The sequence below is a fragment of the Brienomyrus brachyistius genome, chromosome 6, assembly GCF_023856365.1.
Source record: "Brienomyrus brachyistius isolate T26 chromosome 6, BBRACH_0.4, whole genome shotgun sequence".
Classification (NCBI taxonomy): Eukaryota; Metazoa; Chordata; class Actinopteri; order Osteoglossiformes; family Mormyridae; genus Brienomyrus; species Brienomyrus brachyistius.
The window spans coordinates 12,354,912-12,374,027 of NC_064538.1; the positions used below are offsets into that span (position 1 = coordinate 12,354,912).

The 19,116-nt window shown below is 43.4% G+C and overlaps 2 protein-coding genes across 2 annotated transcripts; both read right to left on the reverse strand.

Moving 5' to 3' along the window:
- Nucleotides 1-3,724: 3,724 nt before the first annotated feature.
- Nucleotides 3,725-11,875, reverse strand: cxxc1a (CXXC finger protein 1a). The gene is made up of 15 exons (XM_049017565.1): nt 11,607-11,875; nt 9,783-9,913; nt 9,517-9,617; nt 9,282-9,409; nt 8,888-9,043; nt 8,576-8,728; nt 8,171-8,278; nt 7,842-8,029; nt 7,387-7,594; nt 6,563-6,673; nt 6,349-6,398; nt 6,036-6,132; nt 5,762-5,914; nt 4,480-4,638; nt 3,725-4,380 (listed from the first exon to the last, which is right to left on the reverse strand). Exons 1-14 carry the CDS (start codon nt 11,607-11,609, stop codon nt 4,492-4,494), a joined length of 1,734 nt encoding a protein of 577 aa, XP_048873522.1. The 5' UTR covers nt 11,610-11,875; the 3' UTR covers nt 3,725-4,380; nt 4,480-4,491.
- Nucleotides 11,876-12,718: 843 nt separating this feature from the next.
- Nucleotides 12,719-18,268, reverse strand: LOC125745082 (CXXC-type zinc finger protein 1-like). Its single transcript, XM_049017566.1, has 8 exons — nt 17,448-18,268; nt 15,810-15,913; nt 15,542-15,642; nt 15,322-15,434; nt 14,964-15,113; nt 14,757-14,802; nt 13,889-14,011; nt 12,719-13,778 (listed from the first exon to the last, which is right to left on the reverse strand). The coding sequence occupies exons 1-8, from the start codon at nt 17,520-17,522 to the stop codon at nt 13,540-13,542; spliced, it is 951 nt and encodes a 316-aa protein (XP_048873523.1). The 5' UTR covers nt 17,523-18,268; the 3' UTR covers nt 12,719-13,539.
- Nucleotides 18,269-19,116: the final 848 nt, after the last annotated feature.

Consider the following 19,116-nt stretch of genomic DNA (forward strand, 5'->3'; position numbering starts at 1 on the left):
TGTGCTGGAACTGTAACCAGCCCGGACACACCTCTAGAGTCTGCCCAAATCTACCCTTTCAGGGGGTGAGCCCGAGACGCCCTATGGGCCCGGTTAATCCAGGAGGCTCTGTAGGTCCAATGCCAAATAGAGGCAGGGGTGGCAATTCGCAGTTGCAGAATAACAGATCACGGGGTCAGATCAACCCATGGGCCCAGGGATGTTTATTCTAGGGGTGCCCAGAGAATCCTAAAGGGGGACCTCAGATGCCAGTGTTGAGTAAGGGGTCTGAGGCTGAGCCGATGCTGCAGGTTCAAATAAATGGCAAAGTAATACCAATGATGATAGACACTGGAGCCACCTACACTTGTGTAGGACTAAAAGATGCCAGTCATATCCCCCGGACAAGTGCAGCATATTCCTAAATCTGCTCCAGTGGAAATCAAGATAGGGGACAAAAATGTAAATATGCCCATACTAATATCAGAGCACACCCCAGTGAATTTGTTAGGCAGAGATGCTATGTGTCAGCTGCAGATAGGCATAAAATGTACAGAGGGGGGTGTAGAGGTGCTCAGTGGACAGTACAGCCTTATGCGACAAAATTTGTTGTTCCATAGAGGGCAGTATAGTTTATATGGGGTTGAAGATGTTACTGGAAAAATTTGGGAAATTTTAGAACAGTGGAGCCCATTTATACAGGAACAATATAGCAATAGGTTAAATTGGACACAGGACAAACATATTTGTTTGTTGCGATGGGGAAAATTCAGTGATCCTGAAGTAAAGGGTGAGTGGGATCAGCTGATAGAGTCTCTGCCTGGCAGGGAGAAAGAAAGGATGCGCATGATAACAGACGGGATAATATTAGGCCCTGAGGGAGTAGCCATTCCGATACGGAAAACGGGAATAGTGGGAGAATGGTACAACATACCAGACACGGAGCCCCACATAGCGGTGGCTTTTAATCAGTCCATGCTGGATCTGGGAGAAATGATGCAGCGAGCAAAGCAGGTGGTTTGGGTGCCGACGGTGTGTGAAGGCGTGCAGGCAGCGGCAGGAGAGAAGATGTTAAGGATTCAGTGGAGTGCAAAGGTTGTAAGTGATTTGAAGTTAGACAACAGAGATTCGTGGCTGTGGAGCATGATAGGAGTACAGTGTGATGCAAAAGAAAGTACAGAGGAATGTTGGCAGGAAATGGAAAGAAAAGTGCCTGAGGAGGTGTGGACTGCTCACGATACAGATGTAGGTCTAGTAAATTCAGCTAGCCCAGTGGAAATTTATCTTAAATCAGGGTGCACACCACCCTGGAAAAACCAGTACCCCTTGAAACCTGAGGCTGAGGAAGGTATAAGGGAAACCATAGAGGGATTACTGGATGCAGGGGTGTTGGTGCCTACCATTAGCTGCTGCAACACCCCACTCTTGCCTGTGCCAAAGGCAGGAGGTGAAAAGTGGAGGCTGGTACATGATTTGCGTGCAGTAAATGAGGTAGTGGAGGATCAGACAGCAGAAGTTCCCAATCCACACACTCTGTTGACAAATGTGCCCCCCAATGCAAAATGGTTTACAGTTGTGGATTTGTGTTCAGCTTTTTTCAGTGTGCCCCTTGCAGAACAGTCACAGTTTCTGTTTGCTTTCACCTACAGGGGTCAGCAGTATACCTACACGAGGATGCCACAGGGATTTAAGCATTCGCCACATGTTTTTAATCAGGTGCTTAAGGCAGACTTAGATGGACTGAATTTAAAAAGTACAGTAATACAGTATGTGGATGATCTATTGTTGTGAGCTGATACGCTGGCAGACTGCCACCAGGACTCAGTGCAGTTGCTGAAGGTTTTGGCGAAAGGGGGGCACAAGGTGTCCAAGGCCAAGCTGCAGTACTGCCAAGAGCAGGTTACGTACTTGGGGTGTGAGATCAGCCATGGGAGGAAAGCTATAGCAGCAGAACAGCTAAAGGGGATCACTAAGGCTCCGAAGCCCTTGACTGTGTCACAGATGCTGACTTTTTTAGGGATGACAGGATTCAGCATGGAATGGATTGAGGACTGTGCTGTGAAGGTGGCACCGTTGCAGGCACTGATAAAGGAGGAGGGCCACACTAATTTGAAGGCCTCCTTAATTTGGACAAATGAGCCTCAGTAGCATTTGAATCTATCAAGCAGGAGCTACAGAATGCACCTGCTCTGGGCCTCCCAGACTACTCCAAGCCATTTTATCTGTATGTCGGGAACAGGAAGGACGGCTTTGGGACAGCCCTGCTCACTCAGGACTTGTGTCCTGGGAGATGGAAGCAGCCATTGGCATACTACAGCATGAAGCTGGACAATGTGGCTCAGGGATACCCACCCTGTTTCCAGGGAGTGGTGGCTGCCTATTTAGGCTATGAAAAGGCCACTGCCATCACAATGGGTTATCCAGTGACAATTTATACCTCACATAAGGTGGTGGACTGACAAAGGCAAATTTGTGTTGACCTCAGCAAGGCAGCTAGCATACTTTGCATTTCTCACTTACCCGGATGTCACAATAAAGCGCTGCACTACAGTAAACCCTGCAGACAGCATTCCCCTGGAGGATGAGGGGCAGTCACATGAGTGTGTGGCAGAGTCTTTGGTTTACACTAAACTGAGAGCAGACTTGGAGAGCTCGCCCATTGAAAATAGCGAGATGGTGTTGTTTGTGGATGGCTCATGTTGGAGATGGGGATGCCTTGAAGGCTGGGTTTGCTGTAGTTCAGGCACAGGGTGATGATTTTCACACTCTCGTTTCAGAGCCAGCGGCACAACCGTGTTCCGCTCAATTAGCGGAGCTAAAGGCTTTGACTGAAGCGTGCCGGCGAGGACAACATAAGACAGTTACAATCTACACAGACTCTGCCTACGCACACAGTGTATGCCATCTGTTTGGAGCAGTCTGGAAGCAAAGGGGGTTTCGCAAAAGTGACGGCTCCCCCATTCAGCATTATAATCAGAAATGATGGACAAACTTATCACCTAGGGGTGTGGATTAAGGGAAAAAACAATGATTGTGAATGGCTGAAGGAATGATGACGCTTAAGTGATGAGATATTGTTAAATGATAAGAACTTATATAAAAATTGGTGTAAAACAGTACTGGACACACTTTTACGTGTCCAGCCTTGGTTGTAACTTCATTGTTGCAATAAAGACTGAATTCTGGATACTACACAAGCGGACTTCTGACTTCTGATTTGGCGGGGAAGGAGAAAAAAACCACGACAGTTTTCACTTGGAGGGAAAAAGGAAAATAAAGTCTGTGTCCTAAATGCACTGTTGGTGATCAGTTTATGTTGTCACACATAGCTACTGTTTTAAGAATGGCCTTTGGGATATTGTTCCATGTTGCATTTTTTAAACCAAATAAATTTATGACTCTCGCATATTATGTTGCACAAAAAGCCTTAAAATAACTTGCATTCTTGTCTCATCAGTCATAAACATTGAACATAAAAAGGGATCATGAAAGGCAGTAGTGGTAGTTACTTTATGATCTAGGGAGCTGTTAGAAATGTACAAGCTAAGTGTTTCACTTGTGCTATCAGAGATAAAACAGTAACACAAGATTACATTTGCCATCACTGTTTAACCAAAAAAAAAAAGTGACTCTGGTTTGCTTGAAGACCTCATTCACACTCCAATCCCTCACTACCCTAAAAGAATGCATTTCCTTTTCCTTATTTGTTACGTGACACATACAAAAAAAAGCACCTTCAAAAAGATTTGTTAACCAAGCTGCAGAGTTTACTGTTTGTTGAAACTTGGCCATACAAAACCGGGAATGTACGCTCTCCTTTAAAACCTCGACTCTTAACAAATCATTACTGGCATGTCTGTGCATTACTGTAAGGCCCCAATATTCATTACAGCATGTCTTTTCAACCTGGCAATTAAACGTAATAGTAAAATAATCCAAAATGTCTACCAAATAGTACATTGCTTATACAAAACATTGATTTTTGCACCCTGTATGTTTTTCTTTAATGTAGTATACATTGGGGAGATTAAAAGAAATCAGAAAAATATGATTACAAAGTTATCCTTTTAAAAAAAAATGTGCACTGGACACAAAAGGTCATAGAAAAGACAGTAGCTTTAAAACTCCTTATTTATTGTTGGGCAGTGTTTTGCAGTGACATAATGATTCACAGTCATGTGACAGCTGGGAGGTTATTATGGGTTTATTATCTTTTCACTGACAAAATTAATGACTTTTGAACTCCCAGCTTGTTTTCTATGAAAGTAAAATCATTAATGTCAAAGCAGCACGTGTTTAGGTGAATGGTCAGGATAACAGACGACACAAAACAGTGTGTGGATCTGGGTACATTAAAAAAACAAAGTTCCTCCCCAGCATCGGTCTCTTCCAGCGACCTTTCTAAATATAAAACGGGGAGAAAAGGAACACAGGTTAGCCAATACAGGGAATTATACCGACAAGGAATACTGATGAGAACCAGCCAGGGCAGACGCAGACCTTAGTGGAGGACTATCTGTCTTTGTTGCTGCGGAGGTCAGTTGTGAGGGGGTCGTGCTGAATGGTCTGGTGCAACATGAGAGCCAGGAGTCCAGCCCGGTTGGTCATGGCTGTCCTCACGTTACGCTCCTGCTCGAAGAGCTCGTCCAGCTTGTACCACTGTCAGCCGGGAAAGACGTCAACACGCATGGGAGGGTGACGTTAAGGTAACACGGCACATGTCCGTCACAGAGAAATCAGAGAAATGCTAATGCGGTCTTTGCCCTGCAATACCATTACAGCCACCAGGGAGGAGCAGCACCTCATGTTTGCTGGCTGGTTTATGGCAAACAAAAACAACGGGGGGGGGGGGGGGGGGGGGGAGTCTTACAAGATTTAAAATAGTTTATTTCTGGAAAGCATCCATGACCCACTGGAATACTGGCCACGGACGAGGACCCCTACATTAAAGATTAAATTAACCTTTGCATAAGAGTATTTCTTTGCATAAAATAGGCCGCCTATGTAAACTGCTGGAATGAATGCAAAAATGATAATTTAACGTTTTAAGCAGTGTTTACTAAATGATTATTGCATATTTCAACCGCATTTCCTTTTTCAGGATAATTCTATTTTAATTTCATAAATCTGTGTCCGCACGAAATGTCCTACAGTAGTATTTACAATTACTGATCCTCAAAACTGTGCCCTAGATCCTATGTGATTTTCATAAAACTGTTATTGCTTAATGTAAAACACTAAACACATGTTCATTGTGTGACATTTAGGGTTTAGTTTGTCAATATTTAATGGAATATCACAAGCCCCTTGGTCATTATTTATTTGGGAGAGAAAAATGGCTTGAGACTTTCTGGTCTGGTCAGGTTGGGGATCATGCGCTGATGCAGCTTATTGCCACTTAAACTGCGTACACTGTGCTTTAAGGAATCTTATCTTTATGAAATATAAATGAAAATGTAAAGCAATATCGGTACTCTGCATTGAAATCACAGAAAGATAAATTAACCAGACAGTTTCAGGAAAAAGAGCAAAGAAACAGAGGGTTAAAAGGGCACTTTTTACACAGAGGGTGCAAAAAAAAAAAAAAACACTTCCTGGGCTAAAGATTAAACAAGATCAGTTAACAGGGCCTGCAACATAATTACTCACACTGTATAGTCCTTCCTATTTGGCAGGGAAGACAATTGCAATTAAGTAACAGCTAGATAATATGAGTTTCTTTCTTTGCATTAAGGAAGATTCCAAGTGACAAGTGTGCGCGATGCGTGACTGCTGCACTGACCACTCGAACTCGCTCCAAGTCCACCTCGGCCCTCCTCAGCTTCTCCCAGCAGTAGTGCTTGTTGCACTTTCGCTTGGACACTCTGCAGAACTCGCTGGTGGGCTCGAAAACATTGCGGACAAGGGGACACCCGCATACCTCATCAGCAGGCACCTGCAGGGAGGGGCGGGAGGGGGGCACAAAGGTTAGCTAAAAACGGGAAAGACGGCAGGCAGCGTGGGAGCTGGAGACGAGGTCCCCGTGCTGCGAGGCGGCAGATGGCCTGCTGGCCTACCTTGGGGTCTCTCGAGTGTTCTGGGCACAAGACCTGCAGTCGCTTGCAGTAGGTTTTGCTCTGAGGGTTGTAAACATCGCAGAAAAGCCTTGTTGCGCTGCAAAGACATTCAGAAACAACTATTACGACAAGGAAAGTATCTCGAAATGGGAGAATATTCCAATAAATTTGCATAAGCACGTTCTGTGTTCTAATGACACCCTGAGTATTTCTCCATCCTCTTGCCCCGTTATCAGACGCAACCTGATGCAGTTCAGCTAGAGCTTCCCCAGGAAGGAATGACCTTCACTGGTAGCTACAGGCATAAACTCACCCTTCAATCCGCGTTGGATACATGGACCCGAAAGATGTCTGGCTCTCATACTGCCCAAGGAAAACAGAAAGACAGGGCGAACGTGAGAACATGCACCTTCCCGGAGCTCCACAGAAACGTGCTCACTATTCACTTTAACCAGCAAAATGGAATGGTGGCGATGACAGAGCAGATGTACACGCTGACGGGAGCCCTCGGACCCCGAGGTCCTCACCTTGGCGTAGCATCTCTCCATATGGCGAAGTGCCACTTTGGGGTTTATGGGGTGGCTGCAGGAGACGCAGAAGATCTGCAGGTCAGTGTCGTCGCTGTCTCCCTCGTTCACCTGCAGGACGGCAAAGCTGGTCAGTTCACTTGGGCTACATGGTCGCTTTAAATCCAGAGCGACCCGCTTTCCAGAATGAGCCGCACAGTGGCAGGGCTGATGAACTGGGAAGATGCTGGTTCACCTCCCAGAAGGTTTTTAAGCATGATACCTGACTGGAATTCTCATTAGAAAATTCTGCCTTTGGTAAAAGTAAGTAAATAATGAAAATCAACTATAAATAACTTCTTTGGGAATCAAAACAACCATAACAACGGTGCACGATGGGCCCGGCCTGCTGTGGTTGGTCCAAAAATAACCTTCCCACACCCGTTTCTCCTATCTCTACCTCGCAACGTTTTGCTTTCATCTTCCCCAGCACACAAGCAGACACAAGCAGACATATGCTCATGTACAACTCCTGCCCTCCATTAAGAGGGAAGTTTATTATGCAACCTCAACAGCCTACGCATACTTACTGCATAATATCGCCTAATGCTTCAGTCAATGTATTCTTTTATTATAATATTTTCATCCTATCCTTTCTTTCCGATGATTTGACATCACCCGGTAGTATATTTTCTAACTCTTTAGTTAAATTAAAAAGAAAAAAATCTATGTAACAACATACATTAAATGCACACTACATAATTTTGTGCTAAATCTGGTGAAATCCAATCAGAGGCAAAGGACATATAGTTAGCGCCCCCTAAGGGTCAGCAAGGGGCCCTCACCTCCTCGTCCTGCTGCACCACCTGCTGCTTGGCCTTGACTATGGTGCTCTCCAGCTCGTGGAAGCGCCGCTCCATGTCGGTGAGGCGCAGGCGGGCTGACTGCTGCTCGCGCCGGATGCGCTCCAGCAGCTTCTTTCCCTGCTCCTCAGCGATGCAGGGGCTCTGCTGCCACTGCTGGATTCGCTGCGGCAGGATCTCGTAGATGCGGCTATGGGGAGGGGACACCGCCAAGTCACGGCACCAGCCCACGCCTTATTGGGCTCCCTCTGCCCTTCTCTCCGGAACACCTCCTCAACCCTGCCACCGCTCTCATCCTGGCTTTCCATACACAAAACCTACACCAAAAGTTAAAATGCTACAATACACCCCTTTATTACACTGCCTTCCTCCCTCTCTCCATCTGCACTTAAGTATTAGGAAGCTGATCAAACGCGACCTCCGATTCCCTCCCTTACTTGGCAGCCAGCTTCATGCCGCAGTCCTCGGAGCAGTACTTGGAGTTGGTCCTGGCAGCCTCCACGCAGCCGGGCCCCAGGCACTGGCGTAGGCCTCCGCTGTCTCGTGGCTCGCCCCTCTCGCTGTGCTTCACTCTGTCCCTGTGTTTCTGCTTCTGTTTGTGGCGCCGTGACTTATACTCCTCCTTCTGCGAGAGGGCAGGCAGACAGACAGGACCCTTCAGCACCGACCGTTTGCTCTTCCTCTCCAGCGTCATGCAAACGGCCCATGTCTGCCATCGCAGCCCAGGGTCCAGGAGAAGACGTCTGCAGGAGAGACGGCCACATACCTTCTTCTCTGACTTCTTCTCTCGCCGCTTTACGTGTTTAACCTTCACGGCCCTCTTGCGCAGCACGGGATCGAGGAAAGGTCCGTCATCCTCATCACTAAGCCAAGGCTGCCGGAGGTTCAGAAAGAGAACGCAACATTTACACTGATATTCCGCACAGTAGTTATAGATTAAAGAGAGAACCTGAAAATGGAAATTACCAATCCCAGATGAACAGGGGAAGATAAAAGTCAAACCTAACTCAAAAAACCTACAGAGAAGTGAGTTCTGATTATGAACTTAACAGTTTCATTATTTGTTTTGAACGGAAAGGTTTTTCATTGTTAAAAGCCAGCTGAAAAATTGAGATTGACAACAGTAACTAGCATGGCAGTGAATCTGCAGATATCTCCCGTGCACTATTACCATATTGTGGTCCTCGTATCCCGCAGCCCGGTACTGTTGGTACAGTTCTAGCTCCTGTTCGTCATAATCATCCGACAAGTGACGCTCTCTAGGCAGGGAGCAGTCCTGCTCCTTCATCATGGAGAACTCCTCATCTCGAACCCGTAGCATTTTCTGCAAATAAAACGGTCACTAAGGCAGCCACCCGGGCAAAAAAACAGCACAGACACAGAAGGGGGTGTGATGGCTCTTACAGGCTTTTCACGTCGTGCTTAACGCATCTATGAGGACTCGGTGGTTTGAGAAGAACAGGTTGCTGTGGGAGACACTCACCCTGGCCCGGACCTCACACTGCCTCAGGCGGCACTTCTGTCGGATCTTGTTGGGACCCCCAAACTTCTTCATGTCCTTGCAGAAGTCACACTGCGCGCAGTCCTCTGTGCGCCGGCACGGTTCACACTCACCGCACATACGGGCCGAGCGCTTGATCTGTGGGACATGGAGAGGAAGTGACCTCAGAGCCCTGGGACAAATGCTGCCATGCAGGGCAGGGGTCGCATCCATTCCAACTACAGCATTTTAATGGACACAGCTAACTAACTGAGAGGAAGAATTTGACTACTCTAAGTTACCATTATGTGCATATAATTTGCTTCATGGAGAAAATTAATAAATAAATAAATGGAAAGACAATAAATAGTAAGAAATAAATCGTAATATTTCTGACCCGAGATCCACGCCGCCTGTCTGTCTTGAAATCTGGTGTACCACGTTGCTTCTCCATCCTCTCTTGGTCAGTCTCCTTCTCACGGCTCTTCTTGGGACGGTACTTGATCTCCAAAGAGCCATCTTTGCCTATAAAGGGGATTGCTGCATTACCCACACACAGCTGTGATCACGCAACCGCAGAAATATCCCACAAAGCCCAAAAAGAACAACTTGCTGCATTAAAGGACACTCACTCCGACACTTCTCGCAGTACCACTCCCGGATGGCCTTCGCCATCTTCTCCGTGACATTAATGCAGTTACCGTGAAACCACTCATTACAGTTGTCACAACCACTGCAGGACACAAGAGATAGTAACTAGTTCAGTATTTCCACTTCAACAAAGCATATACTTAAGGGTAATGACACAAAGCCATGAAAGACTTGGGAAAATGGGCGTGTCAGTTCTTGATCGTTATGGCAACACTCATAAAGACAGCACGTCACTAGCAGTACTCACATCATGAAGCAGTTGATGTCTGGCTTACGGCAGACGCAGTAGACAGGAGCATTCTCGCTGTTCTCGCCATTCTCTCCATCCATGCCGCTCTCCCCCCCCAGCCCCTGGTCGAAGTCCGACACCTCACTATCCTGAAGATATAGTCAGAGAAACTGCAGTAGCCGGCAGCTGACTTTCAAAAATCCCATGTAGTTTAACATGTCAAGACAAGAGCTGCAGATTATGGCACCCATTCTGCAAATGACACACATACATCAGTTCTTAAATTTGCTCATCTTGGTCAGGCTGGTGGGGGAACCTGGAGCCAAAGCCAGGCAACACAGGGCCCCACGATGGGGTGCAAGATGCCAGTGCATCTCAAGGCGCACACACACACTCACATACAATGGGCAATTAAGACAGCCAATTAGCTAGTAGTTCTGCAACTCAGACTGAAACCACGATGGAAACATTAACCATGTTTGTATCGCGTTCTGGAATATAGATCAGCAATATCCACCCACCCCAAACCCAACCCACTGCCACAGGTGTAGCCTGTTGAGCTCTCACTGTGTTACCAAGGGTACAAAATTCATTGTTTGTTTCAATTACAACTGAAAATTGTTTACAGTTAAAGTAATAACACATGTAAATCAAAAAATAATTATTCTATTGAAAGTTAGGGCGAGCCGTATATTTAGTAAATATTACACACTACTAGGACTGTAATGGTAATGTATTCGTTGCGTACTGTTCGGTATGCATAATGAATCAAATGAGTACTTGTATTAATACAGATGGAACCTAAATTTCATGTTCAACACGCAAAACATTAAGCTGATTACAGCTAATGCTGCTTAGTCAGTCAATCATGAAGTAAACTAGCACTGAAGAAAGAGCAGTTAGACCAAAACTAAAATAAACCACACACACCAAATGTAAACATTTATTATGTAATCATTCTAAAATATATATCGTTTATTAACTTAAGATAAATCTTAGGGGCATAACTTTACCACCTGAAATCTTTAAGAAGGTGGTTACTTAAGGAGCTTTAATGCCATAATAAAACCAGAGCAACCCTATCAATATTTTTTATTACACACATTACACAACAAAAATTATGTTCACTTCGATACAGAAGAAAACAAGTTCATGGTAATAATGAATGTTAATAGTTAGATATATAAATCATATTACAAAATACTATTTAAGTTACATTCCTTTAGTTACATTTTCTTCCCAAAATTTGCCCCTTGAACCCATTCAAAAATTGTACCACCATATAGGTCTATATGATACCACATAAAACAATTTTGGCTTTTCACTTATTAAACTGAACGTGAGCGTCATGGGCTAAATAACTATGGCACAGGGAAGCATCAAAAGCTCGTCAGCAACAAACACTTGGGCATAAGTTGAAGGCATTTACAAGAAGGATTTAACCGCACAATCATATTATTTGTAAGAAATTATCCCAAGCAATTATAAATCTATCACATACAAACACTGAAAACATTTCACCGTTGTCGCTGAGAATGTTATTACAAGCTATTAAGCTAACAAACTTTGTTTTTCCAGCTAATGCGGTGCGAAATAAAGTAATTCGTATCTATTAAGCTGGCGAAATATAACTGTCGGGCTCATTATTTAGGCAGTCATTTCACACTGAAGCTCTTCAGTGCAGCGTTTCGATAACAATAAAAGAAAACTGAACGAGCTAATATCACCCAACCAATGCATAAGTATATGACGTGCCTGTTACTGCACAACGACGTTAGCTACAACCACATACATTTTAAACATAAAAGGAACATCTAAGTACTAATGTTACGAAATACATACCATGACTGGGAACTTCAGGAAATATTTTATACAGCTAGATGTCTGAAATTCCAACAAAGAACCGAATCTAATTAAAATGAAAAGAAATTATTTCATTCAAGAAAAACAGAGAACATTAAGGTTCGACAACAGATTCTGAGGTTTCACTTCCTCTTCCGGGTCACATTTCTTCTAAAGCATTTTGGTTTGTTGTAAAAGGAATAGCGCCCCCACGATTATGTTTCGTTACATATTTATATGTGACTTAGCTGTAATGATTTCTTAACATCCTGTATCATGAATAGTTAAATAATAGAACTTAAAATATTTACCAGAATAAGTATAGGCATTTGCAGCTGCCATTACAATTGTTAGTCATCTGACAAAATATTTGTGTACTGCATATAGATTGTGTAGTATATTGTGTGTGAATGTGAAAATCTGTGCCCTGTGACTGACTGGCATCCTGTCCAAGGCATATCCCTGCCTTCTGCCCTGTGCTGCATAAAATTGGCTTCAGCTCTTTCTCAGCCTTAAGAAGTTGGAAGATGGATGGATGGATACATATAGCATACATCTTTCTACTGATACAGTAATTCTAATCATTTCTGTTAGGGGGTGCGGTTGTGGTATCTAGTGATATATACGTAGTATACGAATATATTCAACATGGTCAATATATTAATTTCACAAACTGCAACATTATTATATCACATTTTTTCACTTATTAGTTAGAAATGTACATATTTATTTCGTAGTGATTTTTTCTATTAAAATCGAAGTGGCAAATGCAGGGGCAGGGGGGAGGTGCCTGAGAACATGCCCCCTTTCCCCGACGGATTGAGGTTACGTGCCCCCCCGTTTGCAAAATTTACCCTCCGCCCCCGGCTCGAGCTCCTATCAGCTTCTTACTATTGACAGGATCCACGCCACCCTTAAATGGGGGGGGGGGGGGGGGGGGTGCTGTTTCCAGAGAATCCTGTAGAGGGCATTGTGCATACAATGAATTTGCTCTGGTGGTTGGTTCCAGACATCGAGAGATAAGGTGGATTTATATAAACACACACAAGCATAAGGGTATATACAGGTATTAATATAAATAGATATAAGAATGTGAAATATGATATAGCAGTGGAAATATATACATATTTACATACTAGGGTGAGGAGGATGAATGTTTTCAGCATTTCATTTTAGTAAGAAAATAGTAAAAATTGAAAAGGTTTTGGTCACATAGCTATTGGCTCTGCAATTACAAGCAACCATACACACAGACCATAACTTTAGATTTCTCAGATATTATTACTAGTATTGTTCTGTTACTTGAAATGTATGTTATTTAATGTTTAAAATAAGTTTCATATTTTCCTCTCAAGGCGGCATGGTGGTGCAGTGGTTAGCACTGTTGCCTCACACCTCTGGGACCCAGGTTCGAGTCTCCGCCTGGGTCACATGTGTGTGGAGTTTGCATGTTCTCCCTGTGCTGTCATGTGGATTTCCCCCGGTTGCTCTGATCCCTCCCCTAGCCCCCCTTCCAAAAACATGTTGAGGTTATTGGTGTTACCAAATTGCCCCTGGGTGAGTGTGCCCTGTGATGGGTGGGTGCCCCATCTTGGATTATTCCCTGCTTTGCACCCATAGCTTTTAAGAAACACTCTGGAACCCCCGCAACCCAGAGAAGGATAAGCGGTTCCAGGAAATGGATGGATGTATTCTTGGAGCCTTTGATTTAGTAAACGCAGTGCATTTCTCACTGACTTATATTTAATAGCAGAATATGAAACAAACCTCAGAACGGGACCATGAATAAAGTGGGCCATTATTTGGTTTGCCAGTACAAGCTGCTTTATATTTTAACTTCTAGAAAATTCTCACTCAAATAGAACGACAGACTAACAGATTTAAAGCAAGGCATGTTCTTGCCTTCTTTCTTTTTAACATTTCCAAAGGTGAACTAACAGGCAAGATTGAATATTTCCTCCAGACAATCCTGAAGACTCTCTCTACGAGAATATGGAGATTTACAAGGTATCTGGTTTCCTCCATATCTTTGATTGGTATCCTCCACACTGTCTAGCCCACACGTCAAAAAGCTGATACACGTTTCCATGACGCCCAAATCAAACAGAGTCAGATCAGTCTGGCATCCAACCCCTGTTTCAGGATCATCTGGAGAGATGACATCCTCAGACCCTGAAACAGCAAAAACATTAAAAAAAATAATAATAAATAAAACAATTATTTGAAAGTCATAGAATACACCAGGTGACTGATATTTTGAGAGAAAAAGAGCAGCAGCATACCTTGATCCAGGACAGTACCGTCCAGAGTGCCATGATGCCACTCGGCTGCAATTGCCCTAGATTTGGCACATGGGGAAAGTGTTGGACTGGGAGGCACTTTTTCCTGGTCCATGGCATCAAATGCTAGAAGGTTAAAACAGAAAATGAAAACAAGGCTTAGTACAAGACAAATCTAAAGCCTACTAACTTCAGGGGAGGCCATTGACATACATATTAAAGTACCAATTTCATTTGTTCAGTGGGATCTCCATGGTGACAGTACAAGATAGTGATGGCAAAATGACACTTGATGAACTATTTACTGTTTTTTTTTACCCCACTAGATAGTGCTTTCTGTTCAAAAAAAGGACACAAAGCATGCCTCAAAGCAAACCAAGAGCGCCATCTAGTGAGGGAAAAAAATACACCAGATGGTTCATGAAGCATCATTTTTGCATTACTAGTACAAGCATCCCTGGGTGTGTGCCTGTCATTGGGTTGAACCCTAACCATAACCATATTTGGGCAATGTTTACCCTTTTGTGGAATCCGCAAGTCATTTCTATTCTGCCGCTCCCACAAACACGTCAGTCACTTCCCACCCGCACTCACATTCAAAGATGAAACTTTGTCCTGCGCTGCACTCTATCGCCCCTCTAGTATGGAGAACCGTGTCCAGGACTGTGAACTGCTTTTATGAACTAAGTGTTGTACAAAATGTATTGCTTGATACAGTAATCCAAATGAAACGTTAACTACCCGAATATGATCATGTTACTATCGGTGTACCATTTGCTTTCATTTACTCTTAGCCATGTTTGTTCGATACATTAGCGTCTTTGAATAAAAAGTCCTTACACAGTCAGCCGCCCATTTTAAGTGCACTTACCATTACCAGTAGCAAGCCTGTCCACTGCTCGAACCCGCAGTACTTTCTGTAAATGGAGACGGTCGCCAAGGCAGCCACCAGGACAAAAAAAACAGCACAGATACAGAAAGGGGTGTGATGGCTCTTACAGGCTTCTGACGTCGTGATTAACGCATCTATGAGGACTCGGTGGTTTGAGAAGAACAGGTTGCTGTGGGAGACACTCACCTTGGCCCGGACCACACACTGCCTCAGGCGGCACTTCTGTCGGATCTTGTTGGGACCCCCAAACCTCCTCATGTCCTTGCAGAAGTCGCACTGCGCGCAGTCCTCTGTGCGCCGGCACGGTTCACACTTACCGCACATATGACGCTTCATCTGCGGGACATGAAGAGGAAGTGACCTCGGAGTCCTGGGACAAATGCTGCCATGCAGGGCAGGGGTCGCATCCATTCCAACTACAGCATTTTAATGGACACAGCTAACTAACTGAGAGGAAGAATTTGACTACTCTAAAGTATTCCTATGTGCATGTCATTTCCTCCATGTAAAAAAGGGAAAAAATTAATTGTAGTATATTTCTGACCCGCCAGTTGATCTTAAAATTTGGTGTAACATGTTGCTTCTCCATCTTTTCTTGGTCGGTCTCTTTATGATTCTCCTTGGGATGGTACTTGATCTCCAAAGAGCCATCTCTGCCTATAAAGGGGATTGCTGCATTACCCGCACACAGCTGTGATCACGCAGCAGCAGAAATATCCCACAAAGCCCAAAAAGAACAACTTGCTGCATTAAAGGACACTCACTCCGACACTTCTCGCAGTACCACTCCTGGATGGTCTTTCCCATCTTCTCCGTGACATTAATGCAGTTACCGTGAAACCACTCATTACAGTTGCCACAATCGCTGCAGGACACAAGAGATAGCAACTAATTCAGTATTTCCACTTCAACTAAGCATAAACTCAAGGGTAATGACACAAAGTGAAAAATGAAAGACTTGAGAAAATGGGAGTGTCAGTTCTTGATCGTTATGGCAACACTCAAAGACAGCACGTCACTAGCAGTACTCACATCATGAAGCAGTTGATGTCTGGCTTATGGCAGACACAGTACACAGGGGCGTTCTCGCCGTTCTCCGCCCCCAGCCCCTGGTCGAAGTCCGACAACTCATTATCCTGAAGATGAAGATATAGTCAGAGAAACTGCAGTAGCCGGCAGGTGACTTTCAAAAATGGCATGTAGTTTAACATGTCAAGACATGAGCTGCCAATTATGGCATCCATTCTGCAAATGACACACATAAACTCCATCCATTTTTATCCATCAGTTATTAAATCTGCTCATCTTGGTCAGGCTGGTGGGGGAACCTGAAGCCTAAGCCAGGCAACACAGGGCCCCATTGGGGTGCAAGATGCCAGTGCATCTCAAGGCGCACACACACACTCACATACAATGGGCAATTAAAACGGTCAATTAGGTGGTATAACAGTTCTGCAACTGAGATTGAAATCACGACACAAACATACCCAATATTTGTATCGTTTTCCAGAAGATAGAGCCGCAATATCCACTCACCCCAAACCTAAAACCACCGCCAGACGTGTAGCCGGTTGAGCTCTCCTTACGTTTGTAATGTTAATTATAAAACTCCTTTTTCATTTCAGAATTACACAATATCACATATAAATCACAAAATTATTATTCTATTGAAAGTTAAGTTAGTATGGCATACTACAACAACTGTAAATTCGTCACGTAGTGTTAATTTGTTGCATAATGAAATATAGGTGTAACCTAAATTCCATACGGCTAATGCTGCTTAGTCAGTCAGTCATGAAGTAAACCATCCATCCAAACCGCTTATCCTACTGGGTCGCGGGGGGTCCGGAGCCTATCCCGGAAGCAATGGGCAAGAGGCATGGAACAACGCAGGATGGGGGGCCAGCCCATCGCCGGGCACACTCACACACCATTCACTCACACATGCACACCTACGGGCAAAGATGCCGCCCTTGAAGTAAACCAGCACCGAAGAAAGAGCAGTTAATTAGACTAAAACTAAAATAAACCACACACACATAATGTAATCATTCAAAAATATACATCGTTTATTAACGATAAATCTTAGGGGCATTACTTTACCACCTGAAATCTTCAAGGTGGTCACTTTAATACCATAATAAAACCACAGCATCAATATTTTTATTATATACATTACACAGCAAAAATTAGGTTCACTTGGATAAGGAAGAAAACATACGCTTGGGCATAAGTTTAAGGCATTTACAGGAAGAAGGATTTAACCGCACAATTATGTAATTCGTGAGGAAACATCGCCAGCCATTACAAATCAATCACAAACACATACAAACACTGAAAACATCTCACCGTTGTCGCTAAGAATGTTATTACAATCTATTAAGCTAACAAACTTTGTTTTTCCAGCTAATGCGGTGTTAAATAAAGTAATTCGTATCTATTAAGCTGGCGAAATATAACTGTCGGGCTAATTGTTTAGGCAGTCATTTCACACTGAAGCTCTTCAGTGCAGCGTTTCAATGACAATAAAAGAAAACTGAACGAGCTAATATCACCCAACCAATGCATAAGTCATTGACGTGCCTGTTACTGCACAACGACGTTAGCTACAACCACATACATTTTAAACATAAAAGGAACATCTAAGTACTAATGTTACGAAATACATACCATGCCTGGGTACATCGAGAAATATTTCACGTTGCCTGGTGTGCGAAATTCTAACAAAGTACCGAATATAAGCATGATGACAATAACCACACCAGGCACCGTACTTTTGGGTACTTTCCTTTTTCCATTTCATTTTTAATGTAGTGGACTAGTTCATAACATGCGATGTCGGTACTAACATCGCACATCATCCAGCCGTATGGTACCTACAGCAGACATCCAATGTACCTCTCCGGAATTTCCCGGAGTCCCCCATATATTGACATCGGCTCCCTAACGCGCGCTCTCTTTCTCCAAAGATTCTACATAAGCTCCAGGGTCTCGCTTTCGCATTAAAAAACACAAGTATCCAAGTATATCATTTGCGGGAGACAGGGGACCGCTATCAACACGCAGGAGACTACGGAACATCCTGGAGAGTTGGGACGTCTGCTACAGCCCTGTTTCAAATATTTATTTATTTTTATTGCCTTTTTTAACAGTATACAAACATAATGTAAAAAACATAACAAATACAAATCACATTTTTAAGAGAGGTACATATTCTTTGTTATTTTAAAAAGATTTTTCAGGGCCTTAATAATTTTTACAGCTTTTCGGGGTTTTTTAAAGTCCATCGAACGCCCAGTTTCAAATATCCAAAATACCCCGCCTCGCGTTGTGACGTCATTCTACGCCGGTATCAGTTGTTACGTCAGCGGAAACGTCAGCATACTTTCGGTACTTTCTTGAAGAAAGAAAAGTACGGTACCTGGAAAAGCACCCTAAATAATTTAATTCAAGAAAAAACATCAGCGGTTCAACAATAGCATTTACAGGGTTATACTTCCGTTTCCGGGCCACATTTTTTCTAAAGCATTTTGGTTTGTTGTAAAAGGAATGGCGCCCTCCCGACGGTGTTTCGTTACATATTTATATGTGACTTCGCCGTAATGATTTCTTAACATCCAAGTATCACAATTGAGTTTTCAATGAAAAGTTAAATAATAGAACTTGAAATATATTGGTCATTTTTTGGTATCTTGTCTATATAGCAGAATACTCTTTGGTGGTTAAATTTGTTATTTTTCATCCCAGGAAAGGTGGTAAATTTATAATCCATCACCCTTTCGAAGTATTTAAAAATCTACCACCAGACAGCGCTGTTATGACATTATTTTGCCTCATCTGACAAAATATTTGTGTACTGCATATAGATTGTGTAGTAGATTGTGTGTGAATGTGAAAATCTGTGCCCTGTGACTGACTGGCATCCTGTGCAAGGCATATCCCTGCCTCCTGTCCTGTGCTGCATGGAATTGGTTTCAGCTCTTTCTCAGCCCTAAGATGTTGAAAGATGTATGGATAGACACATATGGCATACATTTTTCTACTTATACAGTAATTCTAATATTTTCTGTTAGGGGGTGCGGTTTCGTATTGGGTGACATACACAGTATGCATATATTTTTTAACATGCTTAATAGCGACAGCAATGGACCAGTCCCAAAACCATATGTTTTCCCCATTTGAAGAATACAATTAACATGAGATATCCTAATATTTATATATAAATATAACAACAAAATAAATACAGATTTAAATCCCGCCCCTGATCTGTGTGTGAAGTTTCCATGTTCTTCTATGTTGCTTGAGGCTTTTTGTGTGCGCTCCGGTTCTATCCCCATGA